Source organism: Miniopterus natalensis, chromosome 8 (genome assembly GCF_054644295.1).
Source record: "Miniopterus natalensis isolate mMinNat1 chromosome 8, mMinNat1.hap1, whole genome shotgun sequence".
In the NCBI taxonomy this organism is placed as follows: Eukaryota; Metazoa; Chordata; class Mammalia; order Chiroptera; family Miniopteridae; genus Miniopterus; species Miniopterus natalensis.
Window position 1 is genome coordinate 18,073,991 of NC_142088.1, and position 17,554 is coordinate 18,091,544.

Below are 17,554 nucleotides of genomic sequence, written 5' to 3' on the forward strand. Positions count from 1 at the left end.
CTTTCTCTCCCTTCCTCTCTCTCTAAAATCAATAAATTTAAAAAATATATTTAAAAATGTATTCATCAAATGATGAATAGAAAGTAAAAGATTTGACTCTGTCCAGGGACAAAAGAAAATACTTTTTAGTAAGGATAACATTGAACAGGGACTAGAAAGACCATTTGATCGCCTATCAGTGGACAACGGATAAAAGGATGAGGGAGGGAGGGAGGGAGGGAGGGAGGGAATAGACTAACACAGGACGAAGGAAACAATTAAGACAAATACCACAGAGTTCCTCTTTTTCTTTTCCCTAACTGCTAAATCCAAGGTCTCAGATTTCTGCTAGGACCAAACCTCCCTCCACCCCGTATTATCTGGCATCTTCGAGTTCATCCCCTAAGTACCCATGAGCAACTCTGCTCAATTTCCCATCTATACTCTGTCTATAGTCTGACTTCTGTTCCGTTGTAACAGTCTCTCTTAGCGGACACCAATATAAACGCGGGTCCGCGTGTCCCAGGGACAGTGCCCTGAGCAAGCAGGTCAGAATCATCCCATCTGTGAATTTCACCTTCACCGCTCAGACCAGGCTGCCCGGCCTGCGCCTCCCGCTCTCCGGCGGAACGTCCTGATCCCTCTAATGAGGCCCTGGAAGGCGCAGGGCCAGAACGATGCTTCCCGCTCCGCTGTCAGTTAGGAAATAGTCCTCTCAGATTTTGATGTTATATAGAAGAATTTAAAAGCATCCTCAAATCAACATCAAGATGTTGCAGGTGAATAATTAGTAGTTATGTTAGGAGAGATTTATTTTCAGGACAAAAAAAAAATTAATGTATTCTAATGATTCTAGCTCTCTTTAACATAATTTTAACACGTGAACAAAACACAGAGAACAAGAGTGCTACAAGTTTAGATTCTAGGATTCCAAAATCAAGTGGCTCCTTCCAAATTTGTACTGAAGTCTGTGCTTAGCGCTAAAATTCAATTATTTTATTATGGCGTATTCCAATTAAAACCTATAAATACTCATTCTTTACAACCTCCTTTATTCTCTTAAATTTATTTTACTTCATATATATTGCTTAGAAAGTCTGACCACATTTTATCAGATTTTACTCCCAGATATACAAAAATCCAATTAATAGAATCTATGCTATTATAATTCCCAAAGCCAGAATTAAGTGAGGAATCTAACTTACATTTAAAATTCTTGGCAAATAATTTTTGACAGCATATAGGGAGCCTATCTATTTACATAAAACCATACTACATGTAATGCCAGACTAAAAAACAATTTATTCTAAAGTTAATATATAAAAACACTATAAATATTGCTATAAATATGGAAAGATCTTTTTCCATAAATTCAAGAAACAACCTTTTTATTTATTTATTTTTATTGAAATTATTGGGCAAGAAACAATCTTGACATGTTTGGGAATGCAAATGAAGAATACATGGGCAATAATATGGGTTATAGTCTTTGGCTACACTAGCCATGTGCCCAGTATCTGCATGGGCTTCAGTTTCCTTCTCTAGGAAAATAAAAGGTTGCATGAAATGACTGAGAAGTTCTGTAATTATTTGCTTTGTGCTTTTACTTGCCCTTTTCCTCTTACGTTCCCCAGGATATCTAATGTGTACACATGTTTTATTTTTTTTAACAAATATTTACTGAGTGACCACTATTTTCCTGGAAATTTCTTAGGCACTAGGGATACAGTTTAGAAAAAACATGGTTTCTGCTCACTTAACTTTGCAATGTAGTGGGCAAGATGGGCATCCAACAAACAAACCTCATTGTGCTCTGCAGGTTATAACAGGGGACTTAGGTTAGATTGGGGGCATCGCAGAGGCCACAGGGAAGTGGCATTTAAAGTGAAGAGAGACGCAAGCACAGCCCAGCCTTGCAGGTGTACAGTGGGAGCTGAAAGTGGACAAGCCCAAGGGACTGACAGGGAAGCAAGGTAGCTGAGGCACAGCGGCAGAGGGTGCGGGCATGAGTGACAGCCTTTGCCAGAGTGTATCCGGGAGGTTAGACTGTATTGTAAGGCCAGGAGCTCAGTGACCCTGAAGTGCCATGGCTTCCTAGCTGCGTGACCTTGGGCAGTCCCCTCGTTTAGCGCGATGGGGAGCAGTGCCCAGCAGTGGGGAGCAGTGCACGTTTGTTAGCATCAGCAGCATCCTTCCTGGCTGCAGGGCCAGAGCAGCTCAGAGGGGGGCCCCCCGTGAGAGGGCTGACATGGGGGTCCTGGGCTCATCTCCTCCCTCTCAGGCTGCTTCTACAGTAAAATGAAGGATCTGGAGAGGAAATTGTGACAACCCTGACTTGCAGTAATGTAACAAAAAGGCAGCTCTCAGTGAACAGAAAGGTGCTCTTGAATCTCTTCTCTGAATTTTGAGATTAAATGGACATTGTAATATTGGGAAAATATTTAAGAATTCTTGCTTTGCAGTTGTCATAATTTTAGTTCAAGAAGATGAACATGGTCTTTTCTACAAAAGTTTCCTTCCAAAATTATTGAGTGTAGCATCATTTGTATTTCTTCACCAACAGTGAATCCTTTAGAACCTCTATCACCACTTACTGTTTCACTTTGCAAGTTAGAAATCTCAGCAGATAAATTTCTCAGCTTCAGTCACAAATAAGAGTCTGCGCCCCAACCCAGACTCTCTCAACAGCATCGTAATGTAACAGTTTCCTAAACCTTCCTAGAACAGTGACAGACTTTCTCAGGGTTTTAGCAGCAGCTTAATTATGCATCCTTTTAAAAACAGACACACACACACAAACTATCCAGGCTTTTAAACTTACCCCAATAGCTGCTAAGATTGGGGCTTGGTAAATCCATTTGATGCCTCCAGCGCTAAGTTCCCAGCACCTGAGACAGGAAAAAGCTTTCATGAATAAATTGGCAAAGCAAACAGACAGTGAGAATTAAGTAGCATTTTACATTTTACAAAAAACTCCAGCCCTGAGTTCTTAAGAAGCAAATAACCAAAAAGAAAAAAATGTGGAAAAATAATGTGTAATGGGTCCTGGTTTCCATATTATTAGCTATAGAGTATTATAAATATCGGTGAATTCACTTTATAGTAACAAAATGAATTCACGTTTCCAGTCAAAACCACGTTTCCAGAGCCACAAAAAAATTAGTCTTCTAAATGTGGTGCAACTGGTACTTTATTTTTATTCCCATTGGAACTGATGCTTTTATTTTTATTATCATTTTCAGAAGTTACAGCAATTCAATTTTATACCCAACTTATAGAGCACTGAAAATAATGCGAATCTTTCTTACCCATAGGAATGCAGTAGAAAATTTACAATAACATGAATGATTCTTATTGATAGGAATGTAATAAAAAGCAATGCAAATGATTTTTGTCCATTGAAATTAAAATTAGCTGTGTTTGGTGGAATATAATTGATTAATGTCCTGTGAATATTGACAAGTTTTTGCATTTATTTGTAAATTTATTTCAGCATTCATCTTACTAAATACAAACACGTGATTCTTTTATTTCTCCTTTGAACCAATTATAATATCTTACTGGTTCCATCATTAATTAATGAGTTAAAAAATCTTTGACAGGTGCTCATTTCTATTTGTATAAGATGCATGATGTTATCCTTAATTTTAAAAAGTTAGTTTTTAGCAATATTTAATGAAAACACTATATAATTTACCTAATTGCTATATTTATCTTCTTCCCTCCCACTCCAACCAGAATTCAAGTTCTACATGGGCAGGGACTACTTGGTTCTTGCCTCCTGTTGTATTATAAGTGCCTGGAATAATACCTGGCATGTAGGTATAAATATCTGTTGGATTGAATTGGCTTCAAAGTAAGTTTGACTAACCTCACCAGTCTGGTGTGTGGTGAAGGTCTTCCCCTAGAATAACTAGCATAGAGTTGATAAAAATTAGTTCCACTTAAAACTTTAATGTAGAACTTTAAAGAACTTTTTTAAGCTAAAGATACATAAATAAAAGCCTTCAGCTTCTTTTTCCTTAGACAAAACCCAGCATTGATTGTGGCAATAGTAAATGAAATCATATAAAAATATTATAGAGATAGAATGATAATTTTTTAATTCTATATGATAAACTATCAAGAAGTTACTTTTAAATTAATGAACAAGTTGTGATAATAAGAAACTATTTCAACTATTCCTTGAAGCCAACACATTTTCAGCACAGAAATAATAACTACATATTTTAAATTTTAATTTTTTATATAGGCAATACACTTATTTCAAATACCAAACTACCAAACTCTGTAAAAAGGCAGACATTGAGACATCTCAGTCCCTCCCCAAATTCCTGTCAGCCTTGCCCCTTAGAGGTAATATCTTTTATTACTTTATTATAATATGCTTCCAGTGTTTCCTTATGCATACACAAGCAAATACAAATATCATAATCTTATTTCCCCCTACATAACAAAAAAAATGCAAGGAATACCCTGTTCTGCAATGTGCTATTTCCTTTTTAACGTTATATTTTTTTCTTTCTTTCCATATCAGTACAAAGGGAGGTCAGCAGCAGAGCATTCCATTGGGAGCATGTACCACAGTTCAATAAACCAGACCCCTGGACCAAACTGTCATTCTGCCACACTGAAATGAGCAACATCATGGGCTTGAAGTTTAAATAACATGAAAATCAAAAACAAGGACATTTTAGACCTGCACACTACTGAACATTTCATAGCATTATTTGCATGTATCTAATTTTTACATTATTCAACCAAACAAGAAAGATTTTTTTTTTAAAGTTACTTAGATGTATACAATGTCTATCACACTACCCTGGGAAGGCTTTCTACCATAAGAAACATGGCTTAGATCGTGTGAATATAAATTGAACATTGATTCACCAGCTATAAGACTCTTGGAGTCTATAAATTTTCTTTTTGGGTTTGACATTTGGTAATATATCCACAATCCTCTTTCTCTGCTTCAGTGACATTTCATCATGGAATTCAATTACACAATTCCAGCTCTACCTATTTCTTGTATTTGGAAATAGGGCAAAACCAGCTACCTCTAAAAATAGGAAAACTTGGCTGTGATCATTTTCAATGGCAAAGTTTCAAATTTGCCCTTTGATAGAAGAGGCGATTGAGATTTCATATTTTTTTAAAGAAAATGCTATAATCCTCATTTTTCATTAGTTCTTCAGTGTCCCAGCTCATACTGTGCTTGTCAACATGGCCCAGAAAGTACTCATTGTTTAGATTTTTTAAAATAAATTTTAACACTCTGGGAAATGCAGGAATGAATGTCAGTAAAAATGTGGCCCTGAATGGTGGAGCATGAGGCCCAGAGGAACGACTAGAACGCAGGTCTCCCTGCACCCAGAGCTGGAAAGAGGAGATATGCTGCTCGGCCAGAGGGATCCAGGGAATTGCACTGGCTGAAAGCTGCACTGTCTCCACAGCTCACAATCTGATCAGGGTAGGGGGAGAGAAGGAGCCCTGAGAGCCTTGCAGATTTCCCAGGGATGACAGAGGGCTCCTTTTCTGGGTCCTTCCACTGCAGGCCCACCTTTCCTGCCGGCATCTCTTGTCCTTTGGATGAGCAGGGAGAAGGTAATAAGGTGTTTTTGCTTTTGTAAGTAAAAAGAAAGAGAAACAAAAAGACTCACTTTTTAAGTTCATTTGTCCAAACTAAACTACTCAGTTATCTTAACCTATAGTCAAATAACCCTTCTGATAGAATTTTAGAACTGGAAAAGCCTTCCTTTGTATATTTAATAGAGTCTAGAGTATCTTCTAAAACTAGGTCTGATCAGCTTATCTCCAAATGGCCAAGATGCAGAGAATTTCAGAGTTCTAGCTTTGAAAGGCCAGACCAGAAAAAGATGAATCTCAAATGTAAGAGGCATGAGCAGGTACCCCATCCAACCTTTGGAGATGCCCCAAATCTGCTCTCTTCGCCTGAACTTTGAAAATCACTGCTGTAACATTTCAAAGAGCCAAAGCAGCCCCGCCTAGACACTCTCCTGTTGCTTCTTCTACTCTAAGCCCTTCCTTGTTTCACTGCCCCAGCTTTAATAAACATACTCTCAAAAAAATAAAAAATAAAAACAGAAGTAACCCTCAAGAGAGCCCATAATCTTGCTAACTATCCTGTAATCCAGTCCCCACATTGTCTTCACCAACCTTCCTATGTCCCATCCTCAATTTCAAATGCATAAAACCAGCTGCAAAACTGTTATTCTCAGGAGCATCTGAGATCTTGCTCCCTGGCTTATGTTGTCGGTTTGGCTCAAATAAATTCTTACTATTCTACACAGGTTTGGACATTTCTTACGTCTACAACAACAATGTAGAAAACCCTCAATTACTAACAAACCCAAATGGCATGAAGAGATAAAGTGAAGTAAAAATGCAAAGAAATAAGTTCCAGAACTGAGGGAAGCTGATGAATGGGGAGTTTGGGAGCAAGGAGTAGGAAGGCTGCACCCCAAAATAATGATCTACAGACTTCAGATTTTCAGAAACAGGGTAGATTCTTTACACAGTTCATGTGCTCACGTAGCAGAGCGTTTTCCTCACTGCACAGCAGACAAATGATTTCTGAAGAAAATACCTAGTAACGCGAAACAAATGTGTAGGCTCAAATTAAAGAAAGGGTCCCAGGAGCTAACAAAAATGTACTGTCATGAAACGTACATAATCGGTGGATATTAAATTGCTTCTGCTCACATAAAAGAATGGCCAACATAACTGCAGTTAGGCTGAGTTAAAGCTGTCCCTCTTTAAATCACCTTTGCATGTAATATAAGTGTATGTACGAGTCGGCTCGGCTGCCATTACAATCTATAGCCCTCTGGGTGATTTCAACAACAGACACATTCCTCCCAGTCTAAAGGCTGCAAGTCCAGGATCCAGGTGCCGTCATGGTCCGTTTCTGGGGATGCGTCTCCTGCTGTCATCTTGCTGTGTGCCCATGAGACCTATATTTGTACGCACACAGAGAGACAGGAAGCCCTCTGGTGTCTCTCTCTTTTTTTAATCTTTATTGTTGAAAGTATTACAGATGTCTCCTTTCTTCCTCCATTGATCCCCTCTACCCTGCATCCACCCCACCCCCAGGCCTTCCCCATACCAATGTCTGTGTCTACAGATTATGCGTATAAGCATATAAATTCTCTGACTAATCTCTCCCCACCCACTCCCCCAACCCCACATTCCCTCTGAGATCTCTCAGTCTGTTCCATGCTTCTATGTCTCTGGGTCTACTTTGTTCATCAGTTTATTTTGTTTATTATATTCCACATATAAGTGACATCATGTGGTACTTGTCTTTCTCCGACTGGCTTATTTCACTCAGCATAATACTCTCCAGTTCCCTCCATGCTGTCCCAAAGGATAAGAGATCCTTCCTCTTTACAGCTGCGTAGTATTCCATCGTGTAAATTTGCCACAGCTTTTTTATCCACTCATCTACTGATGGGCACTTGGGCTGTTTCCAGATCTTTGCTTTGTAAATTGTGCTGCTATGAACATAGGGGTGCATAGGTTCTTTCTGATTGGTGTTTTGGGGTTCCTTAGGATATATTCCTAGAAGTGGGATCACTGGGTCAAATGGCAGCTCCATTTTTAATTTTTTGAAGAAACTCAATCTGGTGTCTCTTTTTAAAAGGAAACTAATCCTATATCCAGAACCCCACCCTTCTGACCTCATTCAGTCTGAATTATCTCCCTATGGGCCCCATCTCCAAATACAGTCACACTGGGGGTTAGGGCTTCCATGAATAAATTTTGGGGAGAGAGAGTTCGGTCCATAGCAATAAGTCTGACCATGAGAGTGCAGAGCAGGCACCCAAACGCTCTGCTACTTTCATCTCTTCTTTTTCACTCACCTTGCATCAGCCAGAGTTGCTCGTGCCACAGCCCAGGCTGCAACAAATACTGCGGGGAACCCTGCAATCAGAAAAGGATTCAGAGACTATGTTTTTTTATAATTAAGGGATTTTTTCCTTATATCTACCACGCATAAAAATATACTATTAAACGTAGAGAGAGGAAAAACAGACATGAAAAATGTTACTATGTGAACAAGAAAAGTTCTAATTTTCATCTGGTCCATTTGAGAAGTGAGCCAATACAGGGATGTTATTTGGTCCCAAAAGTCTGAAGATAAAAGTTGGCCCAATTTTCACTTGAGAGATGTAGAGCCCAGTTCTATGGGGAGTGGACTGAAGATCCTGGGGCCAGAAGCAGGCAGCGGCCGGTGCACTGAGGGCCGACCCTCGCCACGCTCGCTGCCGGCCACGTGGCTTCAAGGAGGAGTAAAGAGCAACAAGAGGGACTCAGGAGGACTGCAGGGGTGCTGTTGTTCCCGAAAAATCAGCAGGTTTCATTCTAAAAGTGGACGCCACAGAGAGGCTATTCGGCAAGTTACAAAATTAGGAAGTTTTAATCAGTTTAGCCTCTTCAACAAAAAACAATTTTTTGTTGTTCATATTGGCTCAAGACAGGAGCATTTGTACACATTAAAAACTTAGCAAAGGGTGGCTGCTGTTAGTTTGGCCAGTTTGTTCTCCCTGAGTGATAAACACCTTGCGAGCTTGCAACGTCAAATCCATTACACTGAGTTGCCACGAGTCCTTTGCCCCCAGGAAAGGCTGACTGTTCAGTTTGTGCTATAGTTGACTAGACTTTGACATCACAAAAAAGAAATTACGAACCATAACTTTTATGGAACATTGCAATAGGGGATGAAAGGATGTAATGAATAACTTTCATTGTGTGACCTTTAGAAAGGTGGTTTAAAAAAAATAAAACAGAGAGAGAGAGACCATAATGAAAACACTACAGAAGCTAGGAAGCACCTTACTAAGGGACAGGGAAAATTTTAATCTAACTTAGAACATTGTTTATTAAAAACAATATTAAATTCTTGCCCGGCCAGGTGTGGCTCAGCAGTTGGGCATCTACCTAGGATCCAGGAGATGGCGGTTCGATTCCCAGTCAGGGTACGTGCCCGGGTTGTGGGCTCGATCCCTAGTCAGGGGCGTGCAGGAGGCAGCTGATCAATGACTCATCATTGATGTTTCTCTCCCTCTCCCTCTCCCTTCCTCTCTCTGAAATCAATAAAGATATATTTTTAAATATATATATATTAAATTCTTTACTTTTTAAGAAAACATTTGTAACTTCCCTGATATTTCTTCTTAGCAAAAGAGTGAAGAAAGAGATTCAGATGAAAAAAAATGCCATGAAGAACTGAAAATAAGATGATACCCTACAATAGAGAGGTCTCCTCAGCACTCACCTAACTGAATTTAACCTCGGCCTGCCTGTGAGACTTTAATTTTATGATTCTATATTCCAATTTTATTTACTGTTTGTGTAGAACTCCTATTTTTTTTAAACTGCTTGAATTCTATCTTTCAGAAAATTATTTTTGTCAAAATAGATTAGTTATTTCTTAGGTTCAGCCCACATATCCTATCCTGTCTGTCTGTCTGTCTGTCTATCTATCTATCTATCTATCTATCTATCTATCTATCATCTATCTATCTATCTATCATCTATCTATCCTCTATCTATCATCTATCTACCTTCACCTCCCTATCTATCTGGCCACCCATCTATCCTTCCATCTACCTGTCTATCCATCGTATAATCATACATTCAGTAAACATTAATTAAGTGCCTATTTATGTGTCAAGGATTGTTCTGATCTCTGAAGATAAAACAATGAACAGCTAAACAAATATCCCTGTTTTCTTGAAACTTACAGCGGGGGAGGCAAAATTAATAACATGACTTCAGTTATCAATAGCACTATGAAGAAAAATAAGAGTGATACCAGGTGACACGGAGAGAGCATGGCTCCTTCTGAAAGGATGGTTCAGAAAGGCCTGACATGGTCCCTTTGCTGTTTTGCTGCCTTGAGTGTCTTTAAAGAGTGGCTGGTTGTCTTCCTCACCTGCAGGTCTTTACCTTCTGCTTCCTTTACAACCTCCTGACCAGACAATTTCCTGAATGTTCTACATTCACTGATTAATGATACTTGAGTTAAAATTATGTTTTAGATGATAATCATAACAAGTATCTTATATCAGGCACCATGTATCAATAAAAACTGCTTTTCTCACCCTGTTGGAAGACCCTCATTCACAAGACCAGTATAGAGACAACCGCGGAGGAATAAAGAACAGAAGCCACTTTGGGGCTCTTTAAGGCTTTTTGATCACCAATCTTGGTATCACATCATTGCCTAATTAAGAACACATAAATATAGAAAAAATGTTTGGGAATTCAGATGTTATTTTAAATTCAAATGTTAATTTAATGTAAATGTGAATGTTACTCAATATATGCATTTACTATGAGAGCTGAGTTATTGTCATAAAATATGTCAGTATAAATAAGTGACTTTGAGAGGGAGGCAACCTCTGGTCTAAAAATAAGTAGACCTGGGTTATGGTGTGTCTCCATTAGTATTCCCCTTTAAAATGAAGGTTGGGACTAAGAGCCAAAAATGCTTTAGCAATTAAACCCTTTCTTAAAATGAAAACATATACAGCAGCCCACGGCATAAAACAGATGCCCTGAAGCCAAAGAGGAAGAGGGTCTCCTCGTCTTAGTCTATGTAGTTTCATCTTGTTTGGGACACCTCCGAGGCTTCACAGAGCCCCACCTCAGCCTTCGCCTAATCCTGTGCAGCTACTGGAGTCTTGTGATATCATAGGTTGATCATAAAGTGTAGAGTTAGTCCTAAAAATTAGTGACCCATCATGACATGAGGATTCCTAGATTTGCTACAGACGTCTCAGGAACCAGAAGCCTCGATGCCCCTGGGGATGCCATCTGTATTGACTGCCCAGACACGGAGCTCCAGGCTGTGCCTCCAGGTCCCACACCATCCGAGGCAGGATGCTGGAATTCACCACCTGCTGACCATTCTTAAGGAACCCTGGAGTCCCTGTGTATAATTTCCACAGAATTGTTCTCATGGGACCCTAAGCCAATATCAAATAAATGCATCTCTCTGTCAGGAAAACTGCTGAGCCTTTGAAAGTCTTTTGTTGTTAAAGAGAAGAGCATTTATGAAACTGTAGAAAAGCTACCTCCTCCCAAGATGGAATTACTACAGGAAACAAAAGAAATCTTTAAAAAATATATCTAATTCATAGTCCACAAAATGCTCTAAAGAATAGAAGGCACTATAAAAAAAAAAAAGGGTCAATATGAAACAGAAGAGCTACAGTGGAAAAGAAAGTATGTTTACTCAATTAAATGTTGCCAGTGGGCAGAAATGACAGAAAATCAAACTGGTGGAGAAGAGGTAGAATCTTGAAACCAGGTAAACCCACAGAGATAAATTTACATAATTGTTACAAATGTGAATCTAATGTTGACTATAATTTATTTTTGCTTAAAGAGGTAATAATTTATATAATTTTAAATAATTGGATAAAACCCCAAACTACACCTTAAAAGTGTAGAGAAAGTGGTAAGCAGAGAAATCCAAGTTCCTTATCTTTCATAAAGTAGAGCCAAAATATAGATCTTTTAATGATTCTAATGGTTAATGTAATTTTAACTTGAAGGTAACCTTTAGTAGAATTAATAATGACATTAAAAATCATAGGGGAAGAAAGAATTATTTTTCTAAATTTTTAAATTATGTTTGCAGCAAACAATAGATTTTAATTATGCAAAGGTGCTATATTGACTATCATAAATAGTTATAGAAACAGATTTTTATAAATTAAATATTTTGAATATAACACATATCCGTAGAACAGCCAAACAAAAACCAAAATAACCTAAAGGGTCAGGCTGCATGCTTCTCATGTGTGGTATCACTACACACATCTCTGTATTTCAATTATATTTACTGCCAAATGGATGACCAAATAATGTTTACTGGACTGAGATCGTTTTATACAGAGATGATGAAACTGGAAATGTAGTACCTTCTCCTGATTATTTGCAGAGAGTACAGAACATGAAAATATTCCACATGAAAGCTTGGCCATAGGGACGTGACTACAAGGTAGAACCAGAAAAGGTGCTTGTATATGACAATCTGCCCAATCTGACATTTCATCTGACAGCTGAAGATTAAGAATGGTTGCTGAGATAGAGGCAAATTTCATTCAATAAGGGATTAAGAAACAAGACAGGCACCTTCTAAATACAGAACTAACTGCATTTTTTAAAATGTGCAGTTGAAAAAACAAAATGTAACCAAGAGTAAAGTGCCATCTTTATCAGAAAATTGAGGCAGAGATGGGGGGAAAAGAGAATGAGGTTGGCGGGAAGAAAAGAAACACAGTCATCACCAGCATTCGCCCTGACTCCTCTCTATAGCTTGTTTTGTAAAAACACTCCTTGTAAATATTTGCCTCCAATGTCCTAGAGGACAGATGTGGCATCTGTTCCTCTTTAGACTGTCATTTCCTCCCCTTCCAGCTGAGTGTTAAAAATCAGCAAAACTGACATGAATGACACGCAGCTGAGGAGAGCTGGAAGTTACGACAACTGGGTCCAAATGAGTGACAAGGGATCCGAAAGCTCTGCTCTCTAGTGAAGCCGATAAATCACATCCCTGAAAGAAAGCACGAGACTGGGTTCACGATGAATTAGTCTAGCAAAGGACCCTGGCAAAGCAGCTGTAATGTTTTTTATCATTATTTTTCTCACAGGAATTTGGAAAAATGAGTAAGAAATAAAAATGTTTTAAAGTCAGACTCTCAGTGTTGAGATGAGGGGAAAATAGCCTATTAATCAGACAGATATTTACTTCATTAGATAGTAGCTGTGTCTGAGTAGCAGAGAGATAGTCTTCAAAGACTATTACTATTCTTTTAATTATATATGCCCTAGACTAGAGCATTTACTTGTTTAAAAAAATAGAGTTTAAAAGAGAGGGAGTCAGAAGATAGACCAACTCTAGAATCGTAACTCTATAAAGATTGGTTATTAGTGTATTAGATTGTGCTTAATTGAGTGAGCATAACATTGAATGTAAAATGTTTTTTCAAAGTGAGCTTTCATGTAAATCCTACTTGCTTTCACGTATGTTCTTAAATCCTTTGATAAAACGATTTCAAGGGATGAAGCGTATCTACTGTAGTTATCATTCATATGCTAACGTTTTTGTGGACAAGCTCACTGGACTTCTTAAAAAAATTCTCTTTTTCATAGAAAGACTTGAAAACTAGTTTCCTGGGTTTCAGTAGACAAACTCCTGACTATAAGGAGGAACAGAATTGACTTATAGCCCCAATAAGAGTTGATGGGGAAGTTAGCTATCAAACCAACAAGTAAATAGAGATAAAAGAATTTATTACAAGTACGACAAGTGCAGTAGAAATCCAAAAAAATAAAAGGTAATGTAGACAAATGTCTACATCTACTGTTAAATTTTCTATTAACATTTTTACCAATGTCTAGTAATTAAGATGGTACGCAGATATAATTTTGACTTGAAGTCAAACTACCAAAAATTGTCAAAAAAATGTTCAAAGTACCCTAAAAAATGCAATGTATCTTTTTTATTTCTAGTAACTATTAGTTAAAGATATCAGAGAGCCACAAAACAAGCAAGCTGCCTTCCGAAACAGAACTTTATTCATGATAACCATTATTTCATAATAAATGAAGTGTTACAGTAAGTTGACCCTTTGTCTTCTTAAAGGTTATTAATCAACTAGCAGGAAACTCAATATTCCTCACTTCACATTTTCAAATGTTAAAACAATTTTAAGGCAAAATGGGCCAAGAATATTCTAATGTTGGAGGGGAGAAAAAAACCTTCAAATTTGATCTTGAGCTACTTAGTTATTTTTTTTCCTATATTGAGCACCTCATAATTTAAATGGTAAAATAGCAATTGTGATACACAATTGTTCATCTTGAAACTTAATTATAACCACATATGAGTTTTGATTTCTCTTAAATTTTAACAAACAACATCCTGTTCTCCACATCACATTGCATTTAGTGCGTCATCCAATAATCCCTCTAGTACTGATAAAGTGTTTTTGAAATATTACTTAGCCCATAAATAATTTGGATTATTTCCATCCAAAGACACAGTAAATCCATATAATTAGTTTGTAATTCATATTGTTACATGCAGTCAAAATGCTCTTATACATTCCTTTCTAGCATTTTCATTATACAACCTAGAAAACAAATCAACGATGCACTATTATAGCTTAGAGATTCAAAAACTATTGCTAACTCAGGATACTGACATAAGATATGAACAGAGCACTTCTAAATGTATATGGCTTATGCTTCCACCAAAAAATCCTCTCAAGAATCTGGCCTAAGAACACTTGCCATATGCTAACCATGAAAAGTTTGTTGCCACTGGGAGGATTACAGACTTGCTCTTATAATTTTTCCTCGATGAATGATGAAAGAGAAAGAAGGAGGGAGAGAGATAAAATGAGGAGGGATCATTTCAGGAAAATGTCTGAGAGAATGTTCATGATAGCGTGACAGAAAGCCCTAAAATCCATAATGCAGTTTAAAAGAAAAAGAGACAATTTCCTTACCCCAGCCTATCAAGGTGAAGCCCCACAGGTATTTGGTGTCAGAAAAGAAAGCCACAAAGATTAGACTATGCAGGTAGAGACCTTCCACCAAGATCCAATAGTAGTTTGTAGCCAAGAAGTAAATAAACATCACAACAGCAATCTTGCACCCAATCTGTCACAAATAAACCAGAATTGCATCACATTAGAACTCCTAATTGTACTGACTGCCAACATTAGGCAGTCATTTCCTTTTTATAATCTATGTCTCTTGGACATATGAGGGCAAGGCTGTAACAAAATTAGTTTAACATAGCATTTTTAAGATTATAGGTTTGATTTTGATTTTTTAAATAAAATGTTTTTCCTTTAGAAATTACAAAAAAAATCACTTTTCTTTCATTTTTCCTGTTTATAAAAAGTATCCATGATCATTAAAGAAGATTAGGAAAGTACAGAAAAGCATAAAGAGGAAAATATTATTCATCATTCTACCATAAATTTGTTTTATTCTGGTCTAACTTGTATGCCCCAAAAGTTAGTGACTTAAAACAATAAACATTTAATACATCCTATGAATCTCTGGATTGACTAGGTGATTCCGCTGATCTTGGATGGCTAGGCTCTCGACAAAGGTGTACCTCTGACTGGCACACTGTCACTCCTACTTCATTCTATTGTGTAAGACAAGCCACAGAGCCAGTCTAGCATCAGAATCAGCAGGAAATATAAAGCTACAAGGGAAAGGGCAAAGATACAGGTAGGGCATTAATTCGCACCAATGAAACAGTCTACTATACTTAATTTCCAGATATGCTGCCTTAAGGATCTAATTAACTGAAATACTGGGTGATTCTCTTCACTAAATAACACCAGGACACTTAACAGAAGAATCAAGTACGATGGAATTTATACTGAAACAAGTCTGTGAGTCTACAATAGAGGAACTAAAATGTCACGGGCTTTTAAATCCCAAGCTTCTGGTTTTGCTAGCAGGCTTTTTCCTTTGCAGGTGGGGTGGTGACAGCTGCTGCGGGATATACATCAAATGACATTGCAAACATGTGCTTTTTGCAGTTTCCATTTCAGAACACCCTTGAATGAGTGCTTAGGCATGAGAATTAAGGACAGAATTGAGATAGTAAGCATCAGTATACAAACCGGTCATCCATTTCAGTTAGTCCAGAGATAAGATAAGTCAAAACAACCCAACACATATTTAGTGGACTGTAGAATTTCACTTCTTTGTAATGTTATACAAATCAGTAATGAGTGAAAGCACTTACATATTGTGATTTGCCCACAGAAGGTGCATCTATGAGATTCTGTAGGTCGTCCTGCATCATCAGGGACTGCAGCTCCTTGACGCCTATGTGAGCATGGACCACTCTGTCCTTGACAAAGATGCTTGCAGCTCTCAGCATGAAAGACACAAATAAGTGCAAGTGGATATAGTTCCTAGTGCAATGCAATCGTCTATGGAGGGAAAATAATCAGTTATAGGTTTGGATAAAAATAGAAATGGGCAAAGAAATACATAAGTGAGCCCAAACTCCTCCCAAAAAAGAGGAAAATATAATAAACCTAAACAAAGACAGAAACCCATTATCATACATCTCCAACAGAAACAACTGGGATAGAAAACTAAAATGTATACTTTTCGGGAATTAATTTCAAATTTATCCTTATTTGCTACCATGTTCATCCAGATTTTGCAGTGTTAAATATTATACTAAACTATACAGAGCATTATACTATGCTGTCTATTAAAATAATAAATGGTCCTCTCAGACTGGCTCTTCAGTGGGAGTGTCATCACAGGTGAGCGGCACTTGGTCAGGCAGTTTATCAAGTGTACATGGCAATGGTTTACTGCGAGTGGTGCCATCAATGTATATAAGTAGGTTTTGATTTTTCAGAGACTCAGCACTATTTACTACCCTAATAAAGGAGTATTTTGTTTTGTGAAACAGAAGGGTTTCAGAAATTTTGTATAATCTTTTCTGCATACTATAGCAATTACATATAAAGTAATTATAGAGAAAGAATCCACTATTAAATACTGTGATGAACTATGATGTAAATTGAAGAATTATTAGTCATTTGTATCCTCCTGAAATGTTATGTTCCTCATAAATATTTGCCTATTTTCTGAACAAGCACGGCTAAGCTTGGGGTAACAGAATGACCTCTGGATAGGAGTCAGAAAAGGAAGGTCCTGTTTCCAGCTGGACCACCTATCAACTGTGCCCTTGGACACTGAGCTTTCAGTTTCCTGGTCTCTAAAATGGGATAATACTCGTCAAGACAATTGCACAAAGCTATTTTGAGGAACCCTTTACAGTCTCACAATTGTGACTGTGTTACCTTTCCACTTAAAACTTCACTGCCTCCCTGTTACCTACATTAGAAGACAAAATTCAAAGCCCTTGACAAGGGCCTGCAAAACCCAGTGCCACAAAATCTAGTCTCTTCCTGGACATTCTGATACAGCCACTCCTCCCTATGTATCAAATTCTGCATTCGAATGGGACTCTTCTATGCTCTCTGAGTGTACTCTGCTCCTCTGTGCCTCCGACTTTTGCACATTCTGTTCCCATCCTTTGGAATGTGCTGAATCCCTTATCGTTCAATATCAGCTCACATGTCCCTTGTTCTGGGAAGTTTCTCCTATCTTATCAGTATTGGACTCCACACCAACTGCATCACATATTTCTCAAACTGTGCACTGACGGTTTTCTCAGCTATTTGCATCACAAACCAGCATCATGAGTATATATAGCCTACATATGCTGTCTACTATTTTATCTCCTTATTGGTAATCAAAATTTTGTGTTGATTTAGATTAAGCTGAATTAATTTGGACAAACAAGTAGATAAAAATAAGCCACAGCAAGTGCAATAAATACTACTTCTTGATATATGCTATCAGATAATTTGGGAGACTTAAAATGAATTTCAGTCCAGTGTCACCAAAATCATATGAGGAAAGTGACATAAGTCTTTACATCAAGAATGAAAATTTATGCAACTCATTCAACTCTGTC

At 37.7% G+C, this 17,554-nt stretch overlaps 1 protein-coding gene across 1 annotated transcript in view; it reads right to left on the minus strand.

Moving 5' to 3' along the window:
• Positions 1-17,554, minus strand: part of PTH2R (parathyroid hormone 2 receptor) — a 44,865-nt gene that overhangs the window by 10,790 nt on the left and 16,521 nt on the right. The window contains exons 6-9 of the mRNA XM_087819611.1: positions 15,794-15,983; positions 14,529-14,682; positions 7,863-7,923; positions 2,801-2,867 (exon numbers count right to left, since the gene is read on the minus strand). Coding sequence (XP_087675737.1) covers positions 2,801-2,867; positions 7,863-7,923; positions 14,529-14,682; positions 15,794-15,983 — 472 coding nt within the window. The remainder of the gene's footprint in view (positions 1-2,800; positions 2,868-7,862; positions 7,924-14,528; positions 14,683-15,793; positions 15,984-17,554) is intronic.